Here is a 20,808-nt window from a genome sequence, read left to right on the forward strand (position 1 = left end):
AAGGATCGCAAGCAAACAAAAGCTTTTCATTTTACCGCAGTACTCATGACAATAATAAGCTCAACTATTTTCCCGTGCCACTATAATTCACTGTGTGGGGTGGGGAAGATGTCTTTCTAGGTCAGAATTGTCCCAACTAAATAGGCCCTGGTGCTCACCCTACACCCCCTAGGGACTGGTTATGGTCATATTAAATAAATGCCTAACACCAATGGCACAGCAGTAGCACTCAGTCAGTAGAGCATCAGACTTTTAATCTGAGGGTCCAGGGTTCGAGTCCCTGTTCAGGTGGTTATTTTAGGGGGCGGCAATGTGGTGCAGCTAACTTACCGCGCGCCGGAGACCCGGGTTCAATCCAAACCACGAGAGTTTTCTATTCTCCCTGTGACCGTGTGGGTTTTCTCCGGGTGCTCCAGTTTCCTCCCACATTCCAAAGATGTGCAGGTTTGCAGGCTAATTGGCTGCAGTAAATGGTCCCTATTGTGGAGGATAGTATACGGGTGATCGCGGTTGCCGTGGACTCGGCGGGCCAAAGGGCCTCTTTCTGCTCTGTATCTCTGAAACTGAAAACTAAACCCACACTAATTGTCATTGTCAGGAGTATTCTGGTTGAGTCCATTCCCTTCATAAATTCATAATCATAAGTGGTAGGAGCAGAATTAGACCATTCGGCCCAACATGTCCACTCCACGATTCAATCATGGCTGATCCATCTTTCTCTCTCAACCCCATTCTGCTGCCTTCTCTTCATACCCCTTGGCACCCTTACTAATCAAGAATCTGCCTTAAAAAAATACCATTGACGGGGCGTCCACGGCCTTCTGTGGCAATAAATTCCACAGATTCACCACCCTCTGGCTAAAGAAATTCCTCCTCATCTCCTTCTTAAAGGTACATCCTTTTATTCTGAGGCTATGGTCTCTGTTCCTAGACTCTCTCACTAGTGTTTAGTTTAATTTAGAGATACAGTGTGGAAACAGGCCTTTGGGCCTACCGAGTCCGCGCCGACCAGCGATCCCCGCACATTAACACTATCTACACACACACTAAGAATATGAGAACAGTCAATTAACCTACAACCTATCTCAGAGAAAACCCATGCAGGTCATGGGGAGAACGTACAAACTCCATACAGACAGCACCCGTAGTCAGGATCGAACCCGGGACCCGGGTCTCTGGTGCTGTAAAGACAGTATCTCTACCGCTGCGCCACCGTGCCGGCCTAATCATTTCACAGAATGCTCTGTGAATGCTAATCATTTGACAAAGTATACTTCAACCCATTAGCAGCACATTCCTGGCAACAACAGTTGTGAAATCTGCCACCTCGCCCAGAACAAACAAGACACAGATAAACTGTATGGAAATGCATGCAGGTCTCCCAGGGGAAAGCCACACTGGCTGACACCAGATAGAAAGAAAACAAAAAACAACAGGGAAACAAAGATTCAGAAGTTGATGAATGAGTTCTGGTGCAAAATCTTTGTGGGAGCGCGATTCAGTGATCAGGCACTCATAGTCAACCTATCAATTCAAATCCTAGTTAGTACCGAGTTAGTAGTATGTGTGCATGTATATATATGTATATACATATATAAACATATGTGAGTGTGTATATATACAAACGGAACAGTTTTTCGCTCTCTCATTTATCGTACAATTTATTATGTTTACATATTCTGTTGTGCTGCAACAAGTAAGAATCTCATTGTTCTATCTGGGACACATGGCAATAAAACTGACTCTTGACTCTTGACTCCAGCTACAGCGATGCAGTGTCAATTGTGGAGAGTCACAAACACAGGGACATGGCCACATATTAAGGGGCTGGTCATCCAACACTGAGGCGAATGGACATTCCTTTTCCTCACGGGGTACTAGTGGACGTCGCCATTTGGGCGGCACGGTGGTGCAGCGGTAGAGTTGCTGCCTTACTGTGCCAGAGACCAGGGTTCAATCCTGACTACGGGTGCTTGTCTAGACAGAGTTTTTAACGTTCTCCCTGTGACTGCATGGGTTTTCTCCAGGTGCTCCGGTTTCCTTCCACATTCCAAAAATGTGCGGGTTTGTAGGTTAATTGGCTTTGGTAAAATTCCATGTTGTCCCTAGTGTGTAGAATAGTGCTATTGTACGGGATGATCCATGATCAGTGAGGACTCGGTGGGCCGAAGGGCCTGTTTCCACGCCTGTTGCCTAATTCTGGTCCTAGAACCTATGAACCAGAATGGGACAGAAGTTAGCTTCTTTACTCAGAGAGTGGTCTGGTCTTCCAGTGGAACCATATGGATAGGCTATGATGAGAAGGGAATGGAGGGTTATGCCACAGGGGGACTAAGGGGTGCCACGGACTACGATCGTGCACCACACTTGTGCCACGTACATCAACACCAAGAGCATCACACACCCGTTGACCAGGTCCCTCCCTGCCCTCTACAGGTATTGCCACCCTGACATCCTCAGTTTCTCACCTCACAAATGGAAAAGAAAGAGTCCCCAAGTTATTTCAACTTTTCGAATATTATATTCACCGAGTCGCTTGGATAAAATAAAAGCCGCCAAATGGAAATCTAATTCATCTTCACACTCTAGGTAGTCACTCGATACAATGATGTTGGACTTGGTGGCCCTTTATAGTAATCCGTCTCAATCAATTATTGTAATACAGCCCATCAATAATAGACCTCTAACGTCTAAAGGTCAGATTATTTGAGATGGAGATAAAAAAATATTTGGAAGATCAAGCAACTAAGGGCTAATGTGAACTGGCACGGGAGACGGGTTGAGGTCAGCCATAATCCTATTGACTGGTGGGGCAGTCTAGAGGGGCCGAGCGGCCTAATCCTTCTCTACTTTGTATGTGTGAACCCAGCTTCACACACAAGGTACCCATCAGTATGCGTGCTGCACAGGGGACATTTCTCCTGCATTTCTCTGGAGATCTGTACATCAAACTCCCATGCTCACAGTCCAGTTTAGTTTAGTTTAGAGATACAGCGCGGAAACAGGCCCTTCGGCCCACTGGATCCGTGCCGACCAGTGAACACCACAATTTCTACATTTACCAAGCCAATTTACTTACAAACCTGTCAGCCTTTGGAGGGTGGGAGGAAATCAAAGGAGTCTGAGAAAAACCCACGCAGGTCCCGGGGAGAAAGTACAAACTGCGTACAGACAAGCGCCCGTGGTCACGGTGGAACCCGGATCTCTGGCGCCGCGGTGGTGTACGGCAGCAACGCTACCCGCTGCGCCACCGTGCCGCACACTGTTCCGTGTTGTTCTCTCAGGCACGTTTGCTGATCATATCATGTCTTAAATTACTCATATATTTCATCCTCAAATGTTATTATATGAAAGAAATTCATCTAATTTGCTTTTGAATGAATCAATATTAAATGCTTCCATCTTTTCCCGCTGGTGTCTTTCATTGATTTACGATCCTGCCAGTGAAATATTATTTCTGTTGATTAGCTTGATGGATTTCTCCATTCTAAAGATGAATCTTCTTCCTTCCCATCCCAGAGATATGACCAATGGCCTGCTGATCTTGTCAGTACTATCAATTTTAGAGGAATCCCATGCCACTCATTTTACAACCATTACAATTTCTATAATAACTTGCGCCGAACATATTTTTATTAGTCCAAACTTCCTCATTCACAACTTTAGTTTTTAGTTTTAGAGACACGCAGCGAGGAAACAGGCCCTTCGGCCCACCGAGTCCTCGCCAACCAGCGATCCCCGCATACTAGCACTATCCTACACACACGAGGGGCCATTTACAATCTTACCAAGTCAATTAGCCTACAAACCTCCACGTCTTTGGAGTTTATTGTCACGTGTACCGTGGTGCGGCAAAAAGCTTTTGCCACATGCTAACCAGTCGGCGGAAAGACATAGAAACATAGAAAATAGGTGCAGGAGTAGGCCATTCGGCCCTTCGAGCCTGCATCGCCATTCAATATGATCATGGCTGATCATCCAACTCAGTATCCTGTACCTGCCCTCTCTCCATACCCCCTGATCCCTTTAGCCCCAAGGGCCACATCTAACTCCCTCTTAAATATAGCCAATGAACTGGCCTCAACTACCTTCTGTGGCAGGGAGTTCCAGAGATTCACCACTCTCTGTGTGAAAAATGTTTTCTCATCTCGGTCCTAAAGGATTTCCCCCTTATCCTTAAACTGTGACCCCCTTGTCCTGGACTTCCCCAACATCGGGAACAATCTCCCTGCATCTAGCCTGTCCAACCAAGACCTGCATGATTACCATCGAGCACAGATACAGGATAAAGGGAATAATGTGAATAACATGTAGTGCAAGACAAAGCCAGCAAAGTCGGACCAAAGGATAATCTAAGGCTTCCAATGAGGTGGATGGTAGTTCATCACTGCTCTCTAGTTGTGGCAGGATGGTTCAGTTGCCTGATAACAGCTGGGAAGAAACTGTCACTGAATCTGGAGGTGTGTGTATTCAAACTTTTATGCCTCTTCCCTGATGGGAGAGGGGAGAAGAGGGTGCGACTCTTCCTTGATGATGCTGTTGGCCTTGCGGAGGCAGCGTGAGGTGATGGTGATAAAACTGCAGGTGGGCGCTAATGGTTGCCATTTGTTCCAATTCAGGTCCTCACGCTTAATTCAGAAATCCAGCCAGAAAACCAGATCCACACATCCGTGCAACAACTGCCACTTCAAAGCCTCGATGGTTCCATTCAACACATCCACCGGGTTTCCTCTAATCCTGCGATTACCACAGGTAGAGTCTAATATATGGTTTTGTTTTGTAAAAGATCATGCATCAAAGAATGAACTCATCTGGTGCTGTGGAAACATAGAAACATAGAAAATATGTGCAGGAGTAGGCCATTCGGCCCTTCGAGCCTGCACCGCCATTCAATATTATCATGGCTGATCATCCAACTCAGTATCCTGTACCTGCCTTCTCTCCATACCCCCTGATCCCTTTAGCCCCAAGGGCCACATCTAACTCCCTCTTAAATATAGCCAATGAACTGGCCTCAACTACCTTCTGTGGCAGAGAATTCCACAGATTCACCACTCTCTGTGTGAAAAATGTTTTTCTCATCTCGGTCCTAAAAGATTTCCCCCTTATCCTTAAACTGTGACCCCTAGTTCTGGACTTCCCCAACATCGGGAACAATCTTCCTGCATCTGGCCTGTCCAACACAGCAACAACCATCAATCTGGCCCAGGATTCCATGGACTCTGTACACCAGGGTTTTACAGAGTTTGGTTTAGTTTATTATTGTCACATGTACAGAGGTAAAATGAAAAGCCTTTTTGTTGCGTGCTATCCAGTCAGCTAGAAGACTAAATATGATCGCTTCCTTTTCTCCAGAAGCGTTGCCTGACCCGCTGAGTTACTCCTGCATTTTGTGCCAATCTTTGGTGTAAACCGGCATCTGCAGTTCCTTCCTACACATGATTATATGATACATCATGTCTAAAGAAGGGTCCCGACCCTCAACGTCACCCATCCTTTCCCTCCAGAGATGCTGCCTGTCCTGGTGAGTTACTCCAGCGACATGTTCCGATTTTTGTTTATGTTATTAAGACGGCACAGTGGTGGACTTACCACCTCACAGCGCCAGAGACCCGGGTTCGATCCTGACCTCGGGTGCTGTCTGTGTGGAGTTTGCCCATTCACACTGTGACTGCATGGGTTTCCTCCAGCATCTTAAAGGGGTTTGTAGGTTAATTGGCCCTCTGTAAATTGCCACTAGTGTGTAGGGAGTGGATGACATGAATAATTGAATAATATAGTGATTGATGGTCCTCGTGGGCTCAGTGGGCTGAAGGGCCTGTTTCCAGCCCTAACTCTTCAATCCTTTTATCTCACACCTTCTACCCTTTCATCTTTTTAGTTTAGTTTAGAGATACAGCATGGAACAGGCCATTCGTGCCACCGAGTCAGCAATCGCCATCATCATCATCATTGTTGAAAACATCAGCGGGCGCGGTGCCTTACAATGCTGTGTACGACAGTGATCGCAACTTCTACTGAAGTGTGGATGGCCGTTGGCTCGCTAGGAGCTCATCCGCCCTTTGACAGGTCTTGTTTTCCTGCTGGGGGTCCACAGCCCCCTCCTCACCTGGCACACCTCCAGATTCAGGGACAGTTTCTTCCCAGCAGTTATCAGGCAACTGAACCAACCTATCACCAGCTAGAGTGCGGTCCTGACCTCCCGTCTAACTCATTGGAGACCCTCAAACTATCTTGAAGCAGACTTTATCTTGCACTTGTGGGCGTGTCCCACTTACGCTAATTTATCGACGACTGCCGGCACCCGTCATAGGCTGTTGCAGGTCACGGAAAATTTCCAACACGTTGATAATCCAGTGGCGACGAGAACAAGGTACGACTCTTTAGGCGACTACTCACGACCGTACAGGCTTCACCCCGCGACATGTCACCAGTGTGTCGCCTGTATGGCCGTGAGTCGTCCACTCAGTCGCCCAAAGAGTCGCAGCGTCTTTCTGGCCACCACTGGATTTTCAACTTGTTGAACATTTTTGGTGACCTGCAACAGCCTGTGACGGGTACTGGCAGTCACCGAAAAAGTCGCTAAAGTGGGACAGGTTTTACATAATTGTTACATCTTTTATCGTGTATATTTAGTACACTGTGGGCGGCTTGGTTGTAATCATGTATAGTCTTTTAGTTGACTGGGTAGCATGCAACAAAAAGCTTTTCACTGTACCTCAGGACACTTAACAATAATAATCTAAAGTAAACTAAACGTTCTCCCTGTGAGCGAGTGGGTTTCCTCCGGGTGCTCCGGGTTTCCCCCCCCCCCCCCACGTTTGATTACATGATCACAACCAAGCTGTCCACCTGTACAGGTACAGGATAAAGGGTATAATTTAGTACAAGATAAAGTCTGCTTAAAGATAGTTCAACGGTCTCCAATGTGGTAAATGGGAGGTCAGGACCGCACTCTGGCTGGTGAAAAGCGTGTGCGGGTTTGTAGATTAATGGGCCTCGGTAAAATCGCCCCTGGTGTGAAGGGAGCTGGCATGATAGTGGGATAATGTAGAACCAGTGTGGAGGGGCGATCGATGGTCGGCGTGGGCTGAAGGGCCTGTTTCCGTGCTGTATCTCTAAAAATCTCTCCTCTCGTACATCGCGCAGACTAGGAAAGATTTAAGGCTTCCTTAAGAACTCATCAGCAACAACAGCCGGCTGCTACGCTGGCTTTTATAGCTCCCTGACACTTTTCCTGTGGGTGACAGGCAGTTACAGTTTGCAGTATGCAAAACCTAACCACCTCCTTGCAGAAAGGTTCATGCTCATTATTCTAATGAAACATATGTACAGTCAGTCCTGTGAAGTTGTGTCATTGAGAGAAAATGTCACCTTCCTTCAATTACGAGTCATGTTTGCAGTTGGTGCTGTACTGAGGTGGAACAGTCGAGCATGTAGTGGCATAATCTGTGTCACCTTCTCATGCATTCAAGGGTGATTCAGCTTTCGGGACTGTGCGATGATTTATTTATTTTCCTATCCTGCCCTCAGTCACGATGCCTGATTTTAAAACACCGACTCAGCATAAATGTATCTGTGAGTTGCACTAAATGGCAGGCACCGAGATCGGGGGGAAATATTAGCTGTTTCACCGGAATATCTGATGGTGAATTTTAGTTTAGAGATTCAGCACGCAAACAGGACCTACGATCATCGGAGTTTACGAGAATGATCCTGGGAATGATTGGGTTAGCATATGATGAGCGTTTGGCGGCCCTGGGCCCGTACTCGCTGGAGTTTAGAAGGATGTGGAGGGACTTTTTGAAACTTACCAAATAGTGAAAGGCCTGGATAGAGTGGGTGTGGAGAGGATGTTTCCACTAGTGGGAGAGTCTAGAACCAGAGGCCATAGTCTCAGTATAAAAAGGCGTACCATTAGAAAGGTGACGAGGAGGAATTTATTTCGTCAGAGGGTGGTGAAACTGTGGAATTCATTGCCACAGACGGCTGTGGAGGTCAAGTCATTGGGTATTTTTTAAGGTTGATAGGTTCTTGATTAGTAGGGGTATCAAGGGTTAAGCATAGAAACATAGAAAATAGGTGCAGGAGTAGGCCATTCGGCCCTTCGTGCCTGCACCGCCATTCAATATGATCATGGCTGATCATCTAACTCAGTATCCTGTACCTGCCTTCTCTCCATACCCCCTGATCCTTTTAGCCACAAGGGCCACATCTAACTCCCTCTTAAATATAGCCAATGAATTGGCCTCAACTACCTTCTGTGGCAGAGAATTCCAGAGATTCACCACTCTCTGTGTGAAAAATGTTTTCCTCATCTCGGTCCTAAAAGATTTTCCCCTTATCCTTAAACTGTGACCCCTTGTTCTGGACTTCCCCAACATCGGGAACAATCTTTCTGCATCTAGCCTGTCCAACCCCTTAAGAATTTTGTAAGTTTCTATAAGATCCCCCCTCAATCTTCTAAATTCTAGCGAGTACAAGCCGAGTCTATCCAGTCTTTCTTCATATGAAAGCCCTGATGGGAAGAAGGCAGGAGAATGGGGTTGAGAGGGAAAGATAGACTCAATGGACTGAATGGCAAAGTAGACTCAATGGACTGAATGGCTTACTTCTGCTCCTATGACCTATTCACATTAGATTTATGTTATCTCACTTTGGCACCAACTTCCTAAATACTAGGGAGGTAATTAACCTACAAACCTTTATTTTGCTGCAATTATTTCGAGGCAGCGTGAACATTTTTGCTGGGGTTAGTAAGCAGGTAAAGATCATTAGACATAGCAGCAGGATTATGCCATTCGGCCCCTCGAGTCTGCTCCGCCATTCGATCGATTCTTCCCTCTCTACCCCATTGGCCTGCCTTCTCCCCATAGCCTTTGATGCCCTCGTTTGAGGGCGACTTGAAATCTTCACAGATTCATTAACATTAGGTGGAGAAGATTGCTTCTATTTCCTGTGTGATTTTATTGGGCAGCACAGTGGCGCAGCAGTAGAGTTGCTACCTTACAGGGCCAGAGACCCCATCCTGGCCACGGGTGCTGTCCGTAGCGGGTTTGTGCGTTCTCCCTGTGACCACTTGGGTTTTCTCCAGGTGCTCCGGTTTCCTCTCATAATCCAAAGATGTGTAGGTTTGTAGGTTTCATAATAATTGTCCCTTGTACGTAGGATAGAACGCTGGTCGGCATGTACTTGATGGGCCGATAGGCCGGTTTCCACGCTGTATCTCAAAACCATTACTGAACTAAACGAAATATATGAAGCTGAGTAGATCTACCCACAGAGCAACACAGGCAATGGAAGTATCAATGAGTACTACCCTACAATGTATTGGTAAAGCCACTGGTCCCCAAATCACAAATGGAGTCACCTATCACAAATGTTCTCTTTTTCAAGTCACACATTTCATGCATGGATGCAAAAGTGTAATACTGCACCCTCCTGGTGTAAAACAGTTTGCTGTTCCTCAGTCACCAAACTTGTTAATGTATGAACAAAGGGATTGACTCATTCATCACATACCATAAGCACTTGTTCAAATCAGAAGATTTTGTTGTGATGGATATTGTTCACAACCCACATAGCTTTTGTGAATAAAATCAGAAGATCGATGCTCCCCGACTTATGTAAGGGTTACGTGCTGCAACCCTTGCGTAAGTCAGATGTTACGTAAGTCAGAAACGTAAATTTACTATCTGATGCAGAGCACAGGTGAGAGCTCCGACACAGAGACCACGAGGGAGCTCCAACGTGAAGACCATGGGGGGAGCTCCAATGCAGAGACCACATGGGAGCTCCAACACAAAGACCATGAGGGAGCTCCATCGTGGAGACCATGGTGGGAGCTCCAATGCAGAGACCACATGGGAGCTCCAACACAGAGACCACATGACACAGAGACCACATGGGAGCTCCAACACAGAGACCACATGGGAGCTCCAACACAGAGACCATGAGGGAGCTCCAACACAGAGACCATGAGGGAGCTCCAACGTGGAGACCATGAGGGAGCTCCGACGTGGAGACCATGAGGGAGCTCCAACACAGAGACCACATCGGAGCTCCGACGTGGAGACCATGAGGGAGCTCCAACGTGGAGACCACGGGGGGAGCTCCAACGCAGAGACCATGAGAGGAGCATCCGTGAGAACAGCAAGACTGGCGTGTGGAAATGGGATCCCACGGCAGTTGGGCACTGCTACCGAGACTACTGAGACGCGCAGCTCGGAGATAAACAATGGGAGCTCCAACACAGAGGCCACATAAAGGATGTATGTAATTCTTTGCGGGCGGTACGGTGGTGCAGCGGTAGAGTTGCTGCCTTACAGAGCGCCAGAGACCCGGGTTCGATCCTGACTGCGGGTTCTGTCTGTATGGAGTTTGTACGTTCTCCCTGTTTTCTCCTGGGTTTTCTCCGGGTGCTCTGGTATTCCTCCCACACTACAAAGACCTGCAGCTTTGTAGGTTAATTGGCTTCGGAAAAAATTGGAAATCGTCCCCAGTGTGCAGGATAGTGCCAGTGTACGGGGGGGATCGCTGGTCGGGGCGGACTCGGTGGGCCGAAGGGCCTGTTTCTGCGCTGCATCTCTAAACTAAACAAAGCTAAAATCTCTAAGATTCAATGTAACGCCTGCCCTTAACATCGCCTAGTGCCCCACTACGTTTACCTAAGTCACCTGCTACGTAAATCAGGGGTTGCTGGTGTATACAGCACCATTAAATCACCTTGTGTATGAATTTAAATACATTTCCAAATGACAAACATGAAATGGACAGAAAATCAAGTCTTGTCTGTATGTTGCCAATTTAAACTCCCAGAGGAAGGGGTTCTGTGCTGGGATTTGTGAGACAGGAAGATTTATTGTGTGAATGCGGACTTGCTGCAATGTATTTCACAGGCTGGAATTCAGACAAAAAACAAGCCTGTAATTTTTTTTGTGCCATTAACATCCATTTGATATCTAGACCCGTCACGGAATGGGAGGGTGTACAGGAGTTTGTGCTGCAGATCTCACACCGTGATCAGTTCTCAGCTGCGGCTGTGTTCGTAGAGTCATACAGCGTGGAAACAGGCCCTTCGGCCCTACTTGCCCACACCGCCCAGCATGTCCCATCTACACTAGTCCAAGCGGCCTGAGTTTGGCCCATATCCCCCTGACCCTCTCCTGTCCATGTAGCTGTAGAAATGTTTCCTCAACGTCGTGATAGCACCTGCCTCAACTACCTCCTCCACCGACTCCTCCTTCTCTGAGCGGCTGAGCCGGGCTCTCCGGGCGGGTTCCCGTTCCACAGCACGGATCTCCGGTCCGTGGCGGGTGGGCCGGGCCTGCTGGTGGATCTGCCCGTGGCTTGCCGGGATATTCCCACTGCTTTCCCTGATGAGTCCATGCGGTGCCATGCCTTGCATTCCTGTGTGTTGGAATTGCCAGGCCTGAACATGATGCAACCAGTCTACAGTGCATGTGTCATATTAGTCATCTGGTACCTGCGCATCTTTAGTCAGAGGGTGGTGAATCTGTGGAATTCTTTGCCACAGAAGGCTGTGGAGGCCAAGTCAGTGGATATTTTTAAGGCCGAGATAATAGATAGATTCTTGATTAGTACCGGTGTCAGATGTTATGGGGAGAAGGGATGAGAATGGGGTTAGGAGGGAGAGATAGATCAGCCATGATTGAATTGTGGAGTAGACTTGATGGGCTGAATGGCCTAATTCTACTCCTATTCCTCATGACCTTATGATCTGTCAAAGCCATGACATCACGGGGAGAACGTACAAACTCCGTACAGACTGCAGCCGGAGTCAGGATCAAGCCCCGGTCTCTGGCGCTGTGAGGCAGCAACTCCACCGCCGCTCCTAAGCCAAAGGACTAGAGTTTCCACGCTGTGGGAATCTGTGACTCCAGCTGGGTACACATACCAGTCACCAGGTTGTGAAAAGCAATAAAAGGGATGAATTATTATTGTCCTCCCTGGTAACTCTCTCAGCTGAGATCAGCTCTCCCAATACAAGCTGGACGTCAGATCAGCAAAGTTCTAGTCTTGCAGCTTACCCTTCCAACGAGTGGAGCCTTTGTTCCATTGTGCTCGAAGTGTTTCTATTTTATAAGCATAGAAACAGGGAGCACGGGAGCAGGTCCTTCAAAGTCTGGACATGATACCAAGATAAACTCATTCCATCTGCCTGCACACGATCCCATGCGTATCCATGTGCCTATCTAAACACCACCACCGTATATGCCTCCACCACCACCCCTGGCAGCAGATTCTGTGCAAAACAAACCTGCCTTGCACATCTCCTTTACACATTGCCCCGTACACTTTAAAGCCTTCCATCCCGGGAAGAAAGCTTGTGACTGTCTAGTCCAGGGGTGGGGAACCTTTTCATGTTGGAATGCCGCATTGCTATCTGTAATCTAATAAGTGCCGCATCCAAGAAACTTCAATTAGATATACTTCAAAATGTACATTGTTTTTCTTAAAATAGCCCTCATCACTTACTAATGTTTTAATTATGGCTGTCAGTCGGGGAGGATTATCTTGTTGAAACTTCTTTTACTCTTTGGTATTTTAAAGAAGTTCATTTTAAGATTAAAATAAAAAATAATAAAAGACAAACATAAACATACCTGTACTAATAAAAATAAAAGGATTTGTTCTACAAAATTTGGATTCATTCAAAAGGCCGCACTGAATGGCCGAGAAGGCTGCAGGTTCCCCACCCCTGGTCTAGTCCATCTATGCCTCTGATAATTTTATATACTTCCATCAGGTCTCCCCTCAGCCTCCGACTTTCCAAGGGAAACAATCCACCTTCTTGTAGCAAATATCCTCTAATCCAGGCGGTATTCTGGTAATTCATTGTTAGTTAGTTAACGGCTGCAACTAAGAGTTAATGAATACTATGGAAGTACATGGCTTTGACAAATGTTTCACTGTTCTAGTTTGTATTTAGATTTGTCTTCATTTAACCTTTGTACATTTGCAAACAATGTTCACCACTCTTGCTGCAATGTTTAACTTGGCTAATGGCTAACCAATACTGTGCCAACCACAATTAAACTTTGTAAAATAATCACTTTTTTGATTTAGAGCTTAAATAATACAATAATACAATAAGATGAGAAGAACTTTTTTCAACTTTTTTCACACAGAGAGTGGTGAATCTCTGGAACTCTCTGCCACAGAGGGTAGTTGAGGACAGTTCATTGGCTATATTTAAGTGGGAGTTAGATGTGGCCCTTGTGGCTAAGGGGATCAGGGGGTATGGAGAGAAGGCAGGTACGGGATACTGAGTTGGATGATCAGCCATGATCATATTGAATGGCGGTGCAGGCTCGAAGGGCCGAATGGCCTACTCCTGCACCTAATTTCTATGTTTCTATAATGATGGGGTGTATTAATACACAGAACATAGAAGAGTACAGGGCAGGAATGGGCCCCTTCGGCCACGTTGTTTGTGCCCACCACATGCCGAGCTAACCTGATCTCATCGGCCATTACATGACCCGTTATCCCACCATTCCCTTGCACTTCCATGTGCCTATCTAAAAGCCTCTTAAACCCCTCTAGTGAATCCGCCTCCCTGGCAATGCGTTGCAGGCACTCACCACTCGCTGTGTAAAAAACTTGCCCTACACGTCACCATTAAACATTCCCCACTCTCACCTTATAGATATGCCCTCTAGTGTTGGGCATTTCCACCCTGGGAAAAAGACTCTGATATTCATTATATTTAAGAAGGAACTGTGGATGCTGGAAAATCGAAGGTACACAAAAATGCTGGAGAAACTCAGTGGGTGCAGCAGCATCTATGGAGCGAAGGAGATAGGCAACGTTTCGTTCCGAAACGTTCCCTATCTCCTTCGCTCCATAGATGCTGCTGCACCCGCTGAGTTTCTCCAGCATTTTTGTGTACCTCTGATATTCATTAGTTCAGTTTAACCATATAACCATATAACATATAACAATACAGCACGGAAACAGGCCATCTCGACCCTTCTAGTCCGTGCCGAACACATAATCTCCCCTAGTCCCATATACCTGCGCTCAGACCATAACCCTCCATTCCCTTCCCATCCATATAACTATCCAATTTATTTTTAAATGATAAAAACGAACCTGCCTCCACCACCTTCACTGGTTTAGTTTAGCGTCACGTGTACCGATAGTTCGAAGGTCTCCAATGGGGAAGACCTCAGGTGGAGTTCCCCTGGTCCTCACCAGCCTCCGCATCCAGTTAGTTAGTTAGCTAATTGTCATCTTTTCCCGAGGTACAGGGAAAAGCTTTTTTGTTGCGTGCTATCCAGTCAGCGGAAAGACTATACATGATTACAATCGAGCCATCCACCATTTACAGATACAAGACAAAGGGAATAATGTTCAGTGCAAGATAAAGTCCAATTAAAGATAGTTCGAGGGTCTCCTATGAGATTGATCGTAGCTCAGGACTGTTCTCAAGTTGGTGCTAGCATGGTTCAGTTGCCTGATAACAGCTGGGAAGAAACTTGTCCCTGAAACTGGAGGTGTGCGTTTTCACACCCGTGTACCTCTTGCCTGACGGGGAGAGGGGAGAAGAGGGAGTGACGGGGGGTGCGACTGGTCCTTGATTCTGCTGCTGGCCATTTATTTTGCGCAACTCAAATTGTCAAAAGTAGTTTGAAAGAATTGATAGAGCGCATTTGCACGATTTTCAAGGAACAAAACTGGTAAAACTAGGAAGCTTTGGTCTTGGACTGCATCATGATTCAAGGTTAATCCTCAGGGGGAAAAAAAGAATCACAATGCGATAAAAAATGTTGTACGTAGCTCAAGAGAGACACAGTTTGGATGCAAACCAGAGGTTTGGATTTAAATAAAGATGGTTATGTAAAGTAGATTGGGAAATAGATGTAAGAGTTTGCCAGCAGAGAGACAAGGCACGCATTTAAAGGTGTTTTTTTTTCCGAATTTAACTGATGTAAATAAAAAATCTCCTTGTGGAAACATGGTTCATCCGTAGCTAACCGAGGGCATGAAGGATAATGTAACATTAAACCAAAGGATTAGCGAGAAGCTGCAAGGTTTAACTAAGAATGAATGAGGAGGGAGAAGGCAGAATGCAAAACTAAATTAGCAACAATTTGTTTGAATAGCGTGAACTTCAATGTACAAACAATATAAAAGAGAATAACATCATAATTAAAGATCTCCGGGAGACGGAACAAAAAAACAGGTGACATTGGAACGAGGAATAAAGATTTGGCAAATCGAGTAAACAAAAATGTTTTGCTTGTCATCAATGTATGACAGATGGAATTAACAATAGGGAGGAATTTCATATAATTCATACTACTGATAGGAAAAGCACCTGAGTTGCTGCCTTATGGCGCCAGAGACCCGGGTTCGATCCTAACTACTGGTGCTGTCTGTACAGAGTTTGTACGTTCTCCCCGTGACCGTGTGGGTTTTCTCCAGGTGCTCCGGTTTCCTCCCACACTCCAAAGACGTACAGGTTTGTAAGTTAATTCGCTTCGGTAAAAATTATAAATTGTCCCCAGTGTGTAGAATAGTGTTAGCGTACGGGGTGATCGCTGTTTGGTGCGGTCTCAGTAGGTGCTGTACCTCGAAACTAAACAAAAAAATTAAACAAAGCCTCTCCCAAAATGGCTGCTCCGCTATACCATCACCTCTTCGAATTGGCTGCTGTGCCTCCCAATGAGCCAATCAGTCGGAGCTCTTTTAAACCGTCCCTCTCCCTCACTGCTCTGTTCTACCTCCTCGCTGCAAAACCACCAGCTCCGTGGCAACAGAATGGACAATAATTCATGCTGCCATTAGTACTACACGACTTGCAATTGGAAAACTTTGCTATGTGCAAATGAACTAAAAGAATCTCTAAAAAGATCTCTGGGGGAGATCAGAATGTTGCTGTGAATTTTATGAAGGTTAATGCATGTTTCCTCAGTACTAACCAGGGGGTTTCGAACACTGCACAAATGTACAGGAATAAATCTCAAAAAGTTCCATGTGCTTAGATAACTTTAGTTTAGTTTATTGTTGTCGTGTCTACAGAGGTACAGCGAAAAGCTGTTTTGTTGCATGCTAACCAGTGAGCGAACGGACTGTATATGATTACAATCGAGCCGTCCACAGTGTACAGATACAGGATAAAGCCCAGTGAAGTCCGATTAAAGATAGTTCGAAGGTCTCCAGTGGGGTAGATGGGAGGTCAGTGTCAGATCCTCACCTGGATCCGAATGTAATAAACACACTTCAAGGACACTGAACGTCCGCCATTCCTTTATATCCTGGCCACACGTGTCCTCTGGTCTCTCTGACTCATAATAACACGTAATACATTTAAATACAACGTCAGTTACCATGACATCCCTCTCTTATCAAACAAAAAGATATCCACATCATCACATTGTAAACTGAACATTCTAACACCATGTAGGATATGGCATTTATTGTTAACGCATCATTTTCACATCAACACATCTCATAGTCCTCGTATCTCTTGGGTGGTCTATGATATTCTGGTCTGACCACTGCCTCGGTCTGCGCTGGTGCTGGATTCTGATCTGTCCTGTCCTGTTCCACCAGTTCATCGTCTCGACTCTAGTTTCTCATAGTCTCCTCCTCAGACTCGTACATTCATGGCTCCTCAATTTTGTCGTCTTGAGTCTAATCCCCCCCACAGTCTCAACCTCAGTTTGCCGTGTTGCTGAACCATCACGATGGTGATACTTTTTCACAATCGATGTGTTTCTATCATATTTGACTCGTTCAGGCGATTGGACTGTCACCGTATTCCCTTGTCTGTACAGCACAGTGCATGGTTGTGGAAAGAAGGGTGTGTCCATTTTGCGTGGACTTTCCTCACTGGCACCTCATCTGCTGGCACCACATCTGATGGTCTGGCACCTTTGTCTCCTGCCTGCATAGAGCTTTGTTGCCTCGTTCTTTCCTGCATCATGATCTCTCACTTCTTGATCCTTTACCACGTTCAATGGTAGGGTTAGCGAGTGACTAGCCCTTGCACAGAAGCAATGGCCTGAATCATTCCATGATTTGCGAGGCTTTAGCCAGAAGGCTGAGCAGAGGGTGAAGGCGAGATAATGTAAGGTACTGTATTTTTTCATTTCTTTGGTTTAAATGTAGTTGGATATACTCTGATATAAAGTTTGCTGTATGGAATGGATTCAGAACCAGGCTGATTCCATTAAAAATGAAGGATCACCGCATCATCCAAGCTAGGGTAGACAAAAATGCTGGAGAAAGTCTGGGGGTGAGGCAGCATCTATGGAGCGAGGGAATAGGCGACGTTTCGGGTCGACTACATTATCCAAGCTAGGATGATCAAAAATCTTAGGTAGACTCGAAATGCTGGAGTAACTCAGTGGGACAGGCAGCATCTCTGGAGAGAAGATATGGGTCTTGACCCAAAACGTCACCCATTCCTTCTCTCCAGAGATGCTGCCTGTCCCGCCGAGTTCCTCCAGTATTTTGTGTCTCTCTTCGGTTTAAACCAGCATCTGCGGTTCCGTCCGACCAAAATTCTTGCCTGGTGGGAAAGCTTTGAAGCCATTTTCATGTGTTTCGAAAGAGTGTTTCAGCGTGACGACAATTCTCTCTCTCCCCCTTCATTCGCAGTCTCTTCAGGGAGCCTCGTGATGTACCAAAACACTCAGTCAGTAGACGGTCACACCCACCTGTTATCGCCCGGTCAAAGCAGCATCGAAACCTTCATCCCACACCAGGTGGTCTCCACCGCTCCGTAACCGTGCCAACACGAAGCGAAGCAGTAGCAGAAGCAGACTCTCTCGGATAATACAGCGGGATCCAACCAATCTTCAGCTGTGTGACCGATAGTCTTCGAGCAAACATCGCACGCAGATTGTACCTGCATATTATTTTTGTCTAAAGAATTACTTTATTATCGAGGGTTGTTTTGAGAGTTGTTGTTGTGCAATAATTTTTAATGAAAATCCTCAAATTGTGTATCGGATAATTCAAGAGCTACATAAGGTGGAACGAGTTTGACACAGGCATGGATGTGGTGGGGAGAGGAGAGAACTACACGCCAGATCCTCCCATTGTTTAATGCTCGAGTGATATTTAGCAGTCAAACCTGCATTTTGTGCTGCCATTTTATTCACATAGATTTTATAATATGAACTTAATTTAAGCAATGATTTTTGACAAACCTCTTCACATCAAACATATATATTTTTTTCCTTTTGATTATAAAAATATAAAAAAATATTTAACTCACCAAATTGTGACATTGCAGCTCACATTGTAAACATTAGCGGTTCACTTATAAATTGCAATATATACAGTATTAAAGTACATCTTCTTTGTATGACTGCTGTGACTTTCATTTTATTTGATTGAATCTCATTTTATAAAACGGTGGTACTTCCCCCCAACTCATCGTATCCCCGAGTAACTCTTGCCTGACTTGGTATTTCTGGCCCAGAGGGTTAAAAAAACAAGAACGGGATTCATGTTACCTGAGGATTTCAACCTTTGACCCAGAGGTTTTTTGGCTTATTAGTGCACCGTGTCTACCAATGAGGGCAAAGGGTGAAGGTCAAAGGGCAAATTACCAGCATACTTCCCCCAGATCAATAGTGAGCCACGTTTAAGGACACAATCCCAATACAGGCAAATGTGATTAGTGTAGATGGGGGGAAAGGTCAGCAACGACATGGAAGGCCAAAGGTTTCTGTGCTCGTAAGTTCATATGTCAAAGGAACAGGATTAGGCCATTCGGCCCATTGAGTCTACTCCACCATTCAATCATGGTTGATCTACCTTTCCCTCTCAAACACATTCTCCTGGCTTCTCCCCTTAACCTTTGATGCCCTTATTAATCAAGACTGATTAAAAGTGCTGTATAACTCGGGGCGGCACGGTGGCGCAGAGTTAGAGTTGCTGCCTTACAGCGCCAGAGACCCGGGTTCAATCCTGACTGCGGGGTGCTTGTCTGTGCAGAGTTTGTATGTTCTCCCCGTGACCTGCGTGGGTTTTCTCCAGGATCTCCGGTTTCCTCCCACACTCCAAAGACGTACAGATTTGTAGGCTGATTGGGTTGGCGTCATCGTTAATTATCCCTCGTGTGTGTAGGGTAGTGTAAGTGCGCAGGAATTGCTGGTCGGCGCGCACTCGGTTGCCTGAAGGGCCTGTTTCCGCGCTGTAACGGTATACTAAACTAAACTGCATGACGCTAATTACAATTAGATGATTCTGATGGCATGGCACATCTTCTAATGTTCAAAATTTGACGACAGATGGCGCAATGGGCTAAGTGTTCGGCTGGCGACCGGAAGGTAGCCGGTTCGAATCCCGCTTGGAGTGCATACTGTCGTTGTGTCCTTGGGCAAGACACTTCACCCACCTTTGCCTGTGTGTGAATGTGTGTGAGTGATTGGTGGTGGTCGGAGGGGCTGTAGGCACAGATTAGCAGCCGCGCTTCCGTCAGTCTGCCCCAGGGCAGCTGTGGCTACAGAAGTAGCTCACCACCACCGAGTGTGACTGAGGAGTGAATGAATAATGCGATGTAAAGCGCCTTGAGTATCTAGAAAGGCGCTATATAAATCCCATCCATTATTATTATTATTAAAATCAGGTTTCAAAGCAGACACTCGGAACTCCATCACTACAAGAGGCTACCAGAAGATCAGAGGAAACACTTCAAGGATGTTTTCAAGGTCTCCTTGAAAATAATATTGATCCTCACTGATTGATCTCTGTGGGAATATCCGGCATAGTTTAGGTTTGAGATACAGCCTGAAAACAGGCCCTATGGCCCAGAGTCCACATCGACCAGCAATCGCCTGGACACTAATTCTATCCTACACACTGGGGACAATTTACAGAATCCAATGAACCTACAAACTTCCACATCTTTGGAATGTGAGAGGGGACCAGAGAAAACCCACTAGGTCACATCAGTTGCAGATCATCAATATTATCCTGCCACTTATGGCTTCACCTACAATCATACAAGAAAGAGTGTGTAGAAAGGAACTGCAGAGTTGCTGCCTAATAGCGTCAGTGATGCTGGGTTTGATCGTGACCTGGTACTGTCTGCACAGAGTTTGCCCGATCTCCCTGTGACCACGTGGGTTTTCTCCAGGTGCTCCGATTCCTCCCATATTCCAAAGGCGTGCGGGATTGCTGGTCAGCTGGCTTTGGCAACATTGTAAATTGTCCCTATTGTGTAGAATAGCGCTAGTGTATGGGGTGGTCGATGGTCGGTGCGGACTTGGTGGGCCAAAGGGCCTGTTTCCACGCTGTATCTCAAGTCTAAAGTGACAGATTTCCCTTGCTCCAATTGACTTGCTTTTGTTTTCCCTCTCAAGTTGAATGTCCTAGTCTTTGAAGTGCTCATACAAATCTCATTTAATAGATGACTCCTCACATACAAGCTTAAACAGTGAGTACCGAAGAGGCCTTTTGATTTTGAAGGGCATCACATCACAACCCTAAGTAGCTTGCCTTCAGCTAACATCTACTGTGGCTTCATTGCCTTCAAGAGGAGCAGAGGCACCATATATTTTGTATCAAAATTATAAAAAATATATAATGCAAGCGTTGAAATCCAGGATATATAATCCAACCTCAGTTTCTGTGTCTTTTTCCAGCCGTGTTTACTGGATTGGTCAGTCAAGAGGGACTTTCTGCTGCCAAGAAATCCTCTTGCACAATCGATTTTGTGGGCTGCCAAAACCAACGGATTCAAGAGAAATTCTGTGCTGGGTTGAGAACCATAATGAAAGGGGATGATAGAGGCAGATCGTGTAAGGTCGTGGATCTCAT

The 20,808-nt window shown here is 46.0% G+C and overlaps 1 protein-coding gene across 1 annotated transcript in view; it reads left to right on the plus strand.

Moving 5' to 3' along the window:
- Positions 1-19,809, plus strand: part of LOC129709139 (hepatocyte nuclear factor 1-alpha-like) — a 99,109-nt gene extending 79,300 nt beyond the window's left edge. Inside the window, exons 9-10 of the mRNA XM_055655273.1 lie at positions 4,620-4,752; positions 17,635-19,809. Coding sequence (XP_055511248.1) covers positions 4,620-4,752; positions 17,635-17,762 — 261 coding nt within the window. The 3' untranslated portion in view covers positions 17,763-19,809. The remainder of the gene's footprint in view (positions 1-4,619; positions 4,753-17,634) is intronic.
- The last annotated feature ends 999 nt before the right edge of the window (positions 19,810-20,808 follow it).

Source organism: Leucoraja erinacea, chromosome 25 (genome assembly GCF_028641065.1).
Source record: "Leucoraja erinacea ecotype New England chromosome 25, Leri_hhj_1, whole genome shotgun sequence".
NCBI lineage: Eukaryota > Metazoa > Chordata > Chondrichthyes > Rajiformes > Rajidae > Leucoraja > Leucoraja erinaceus.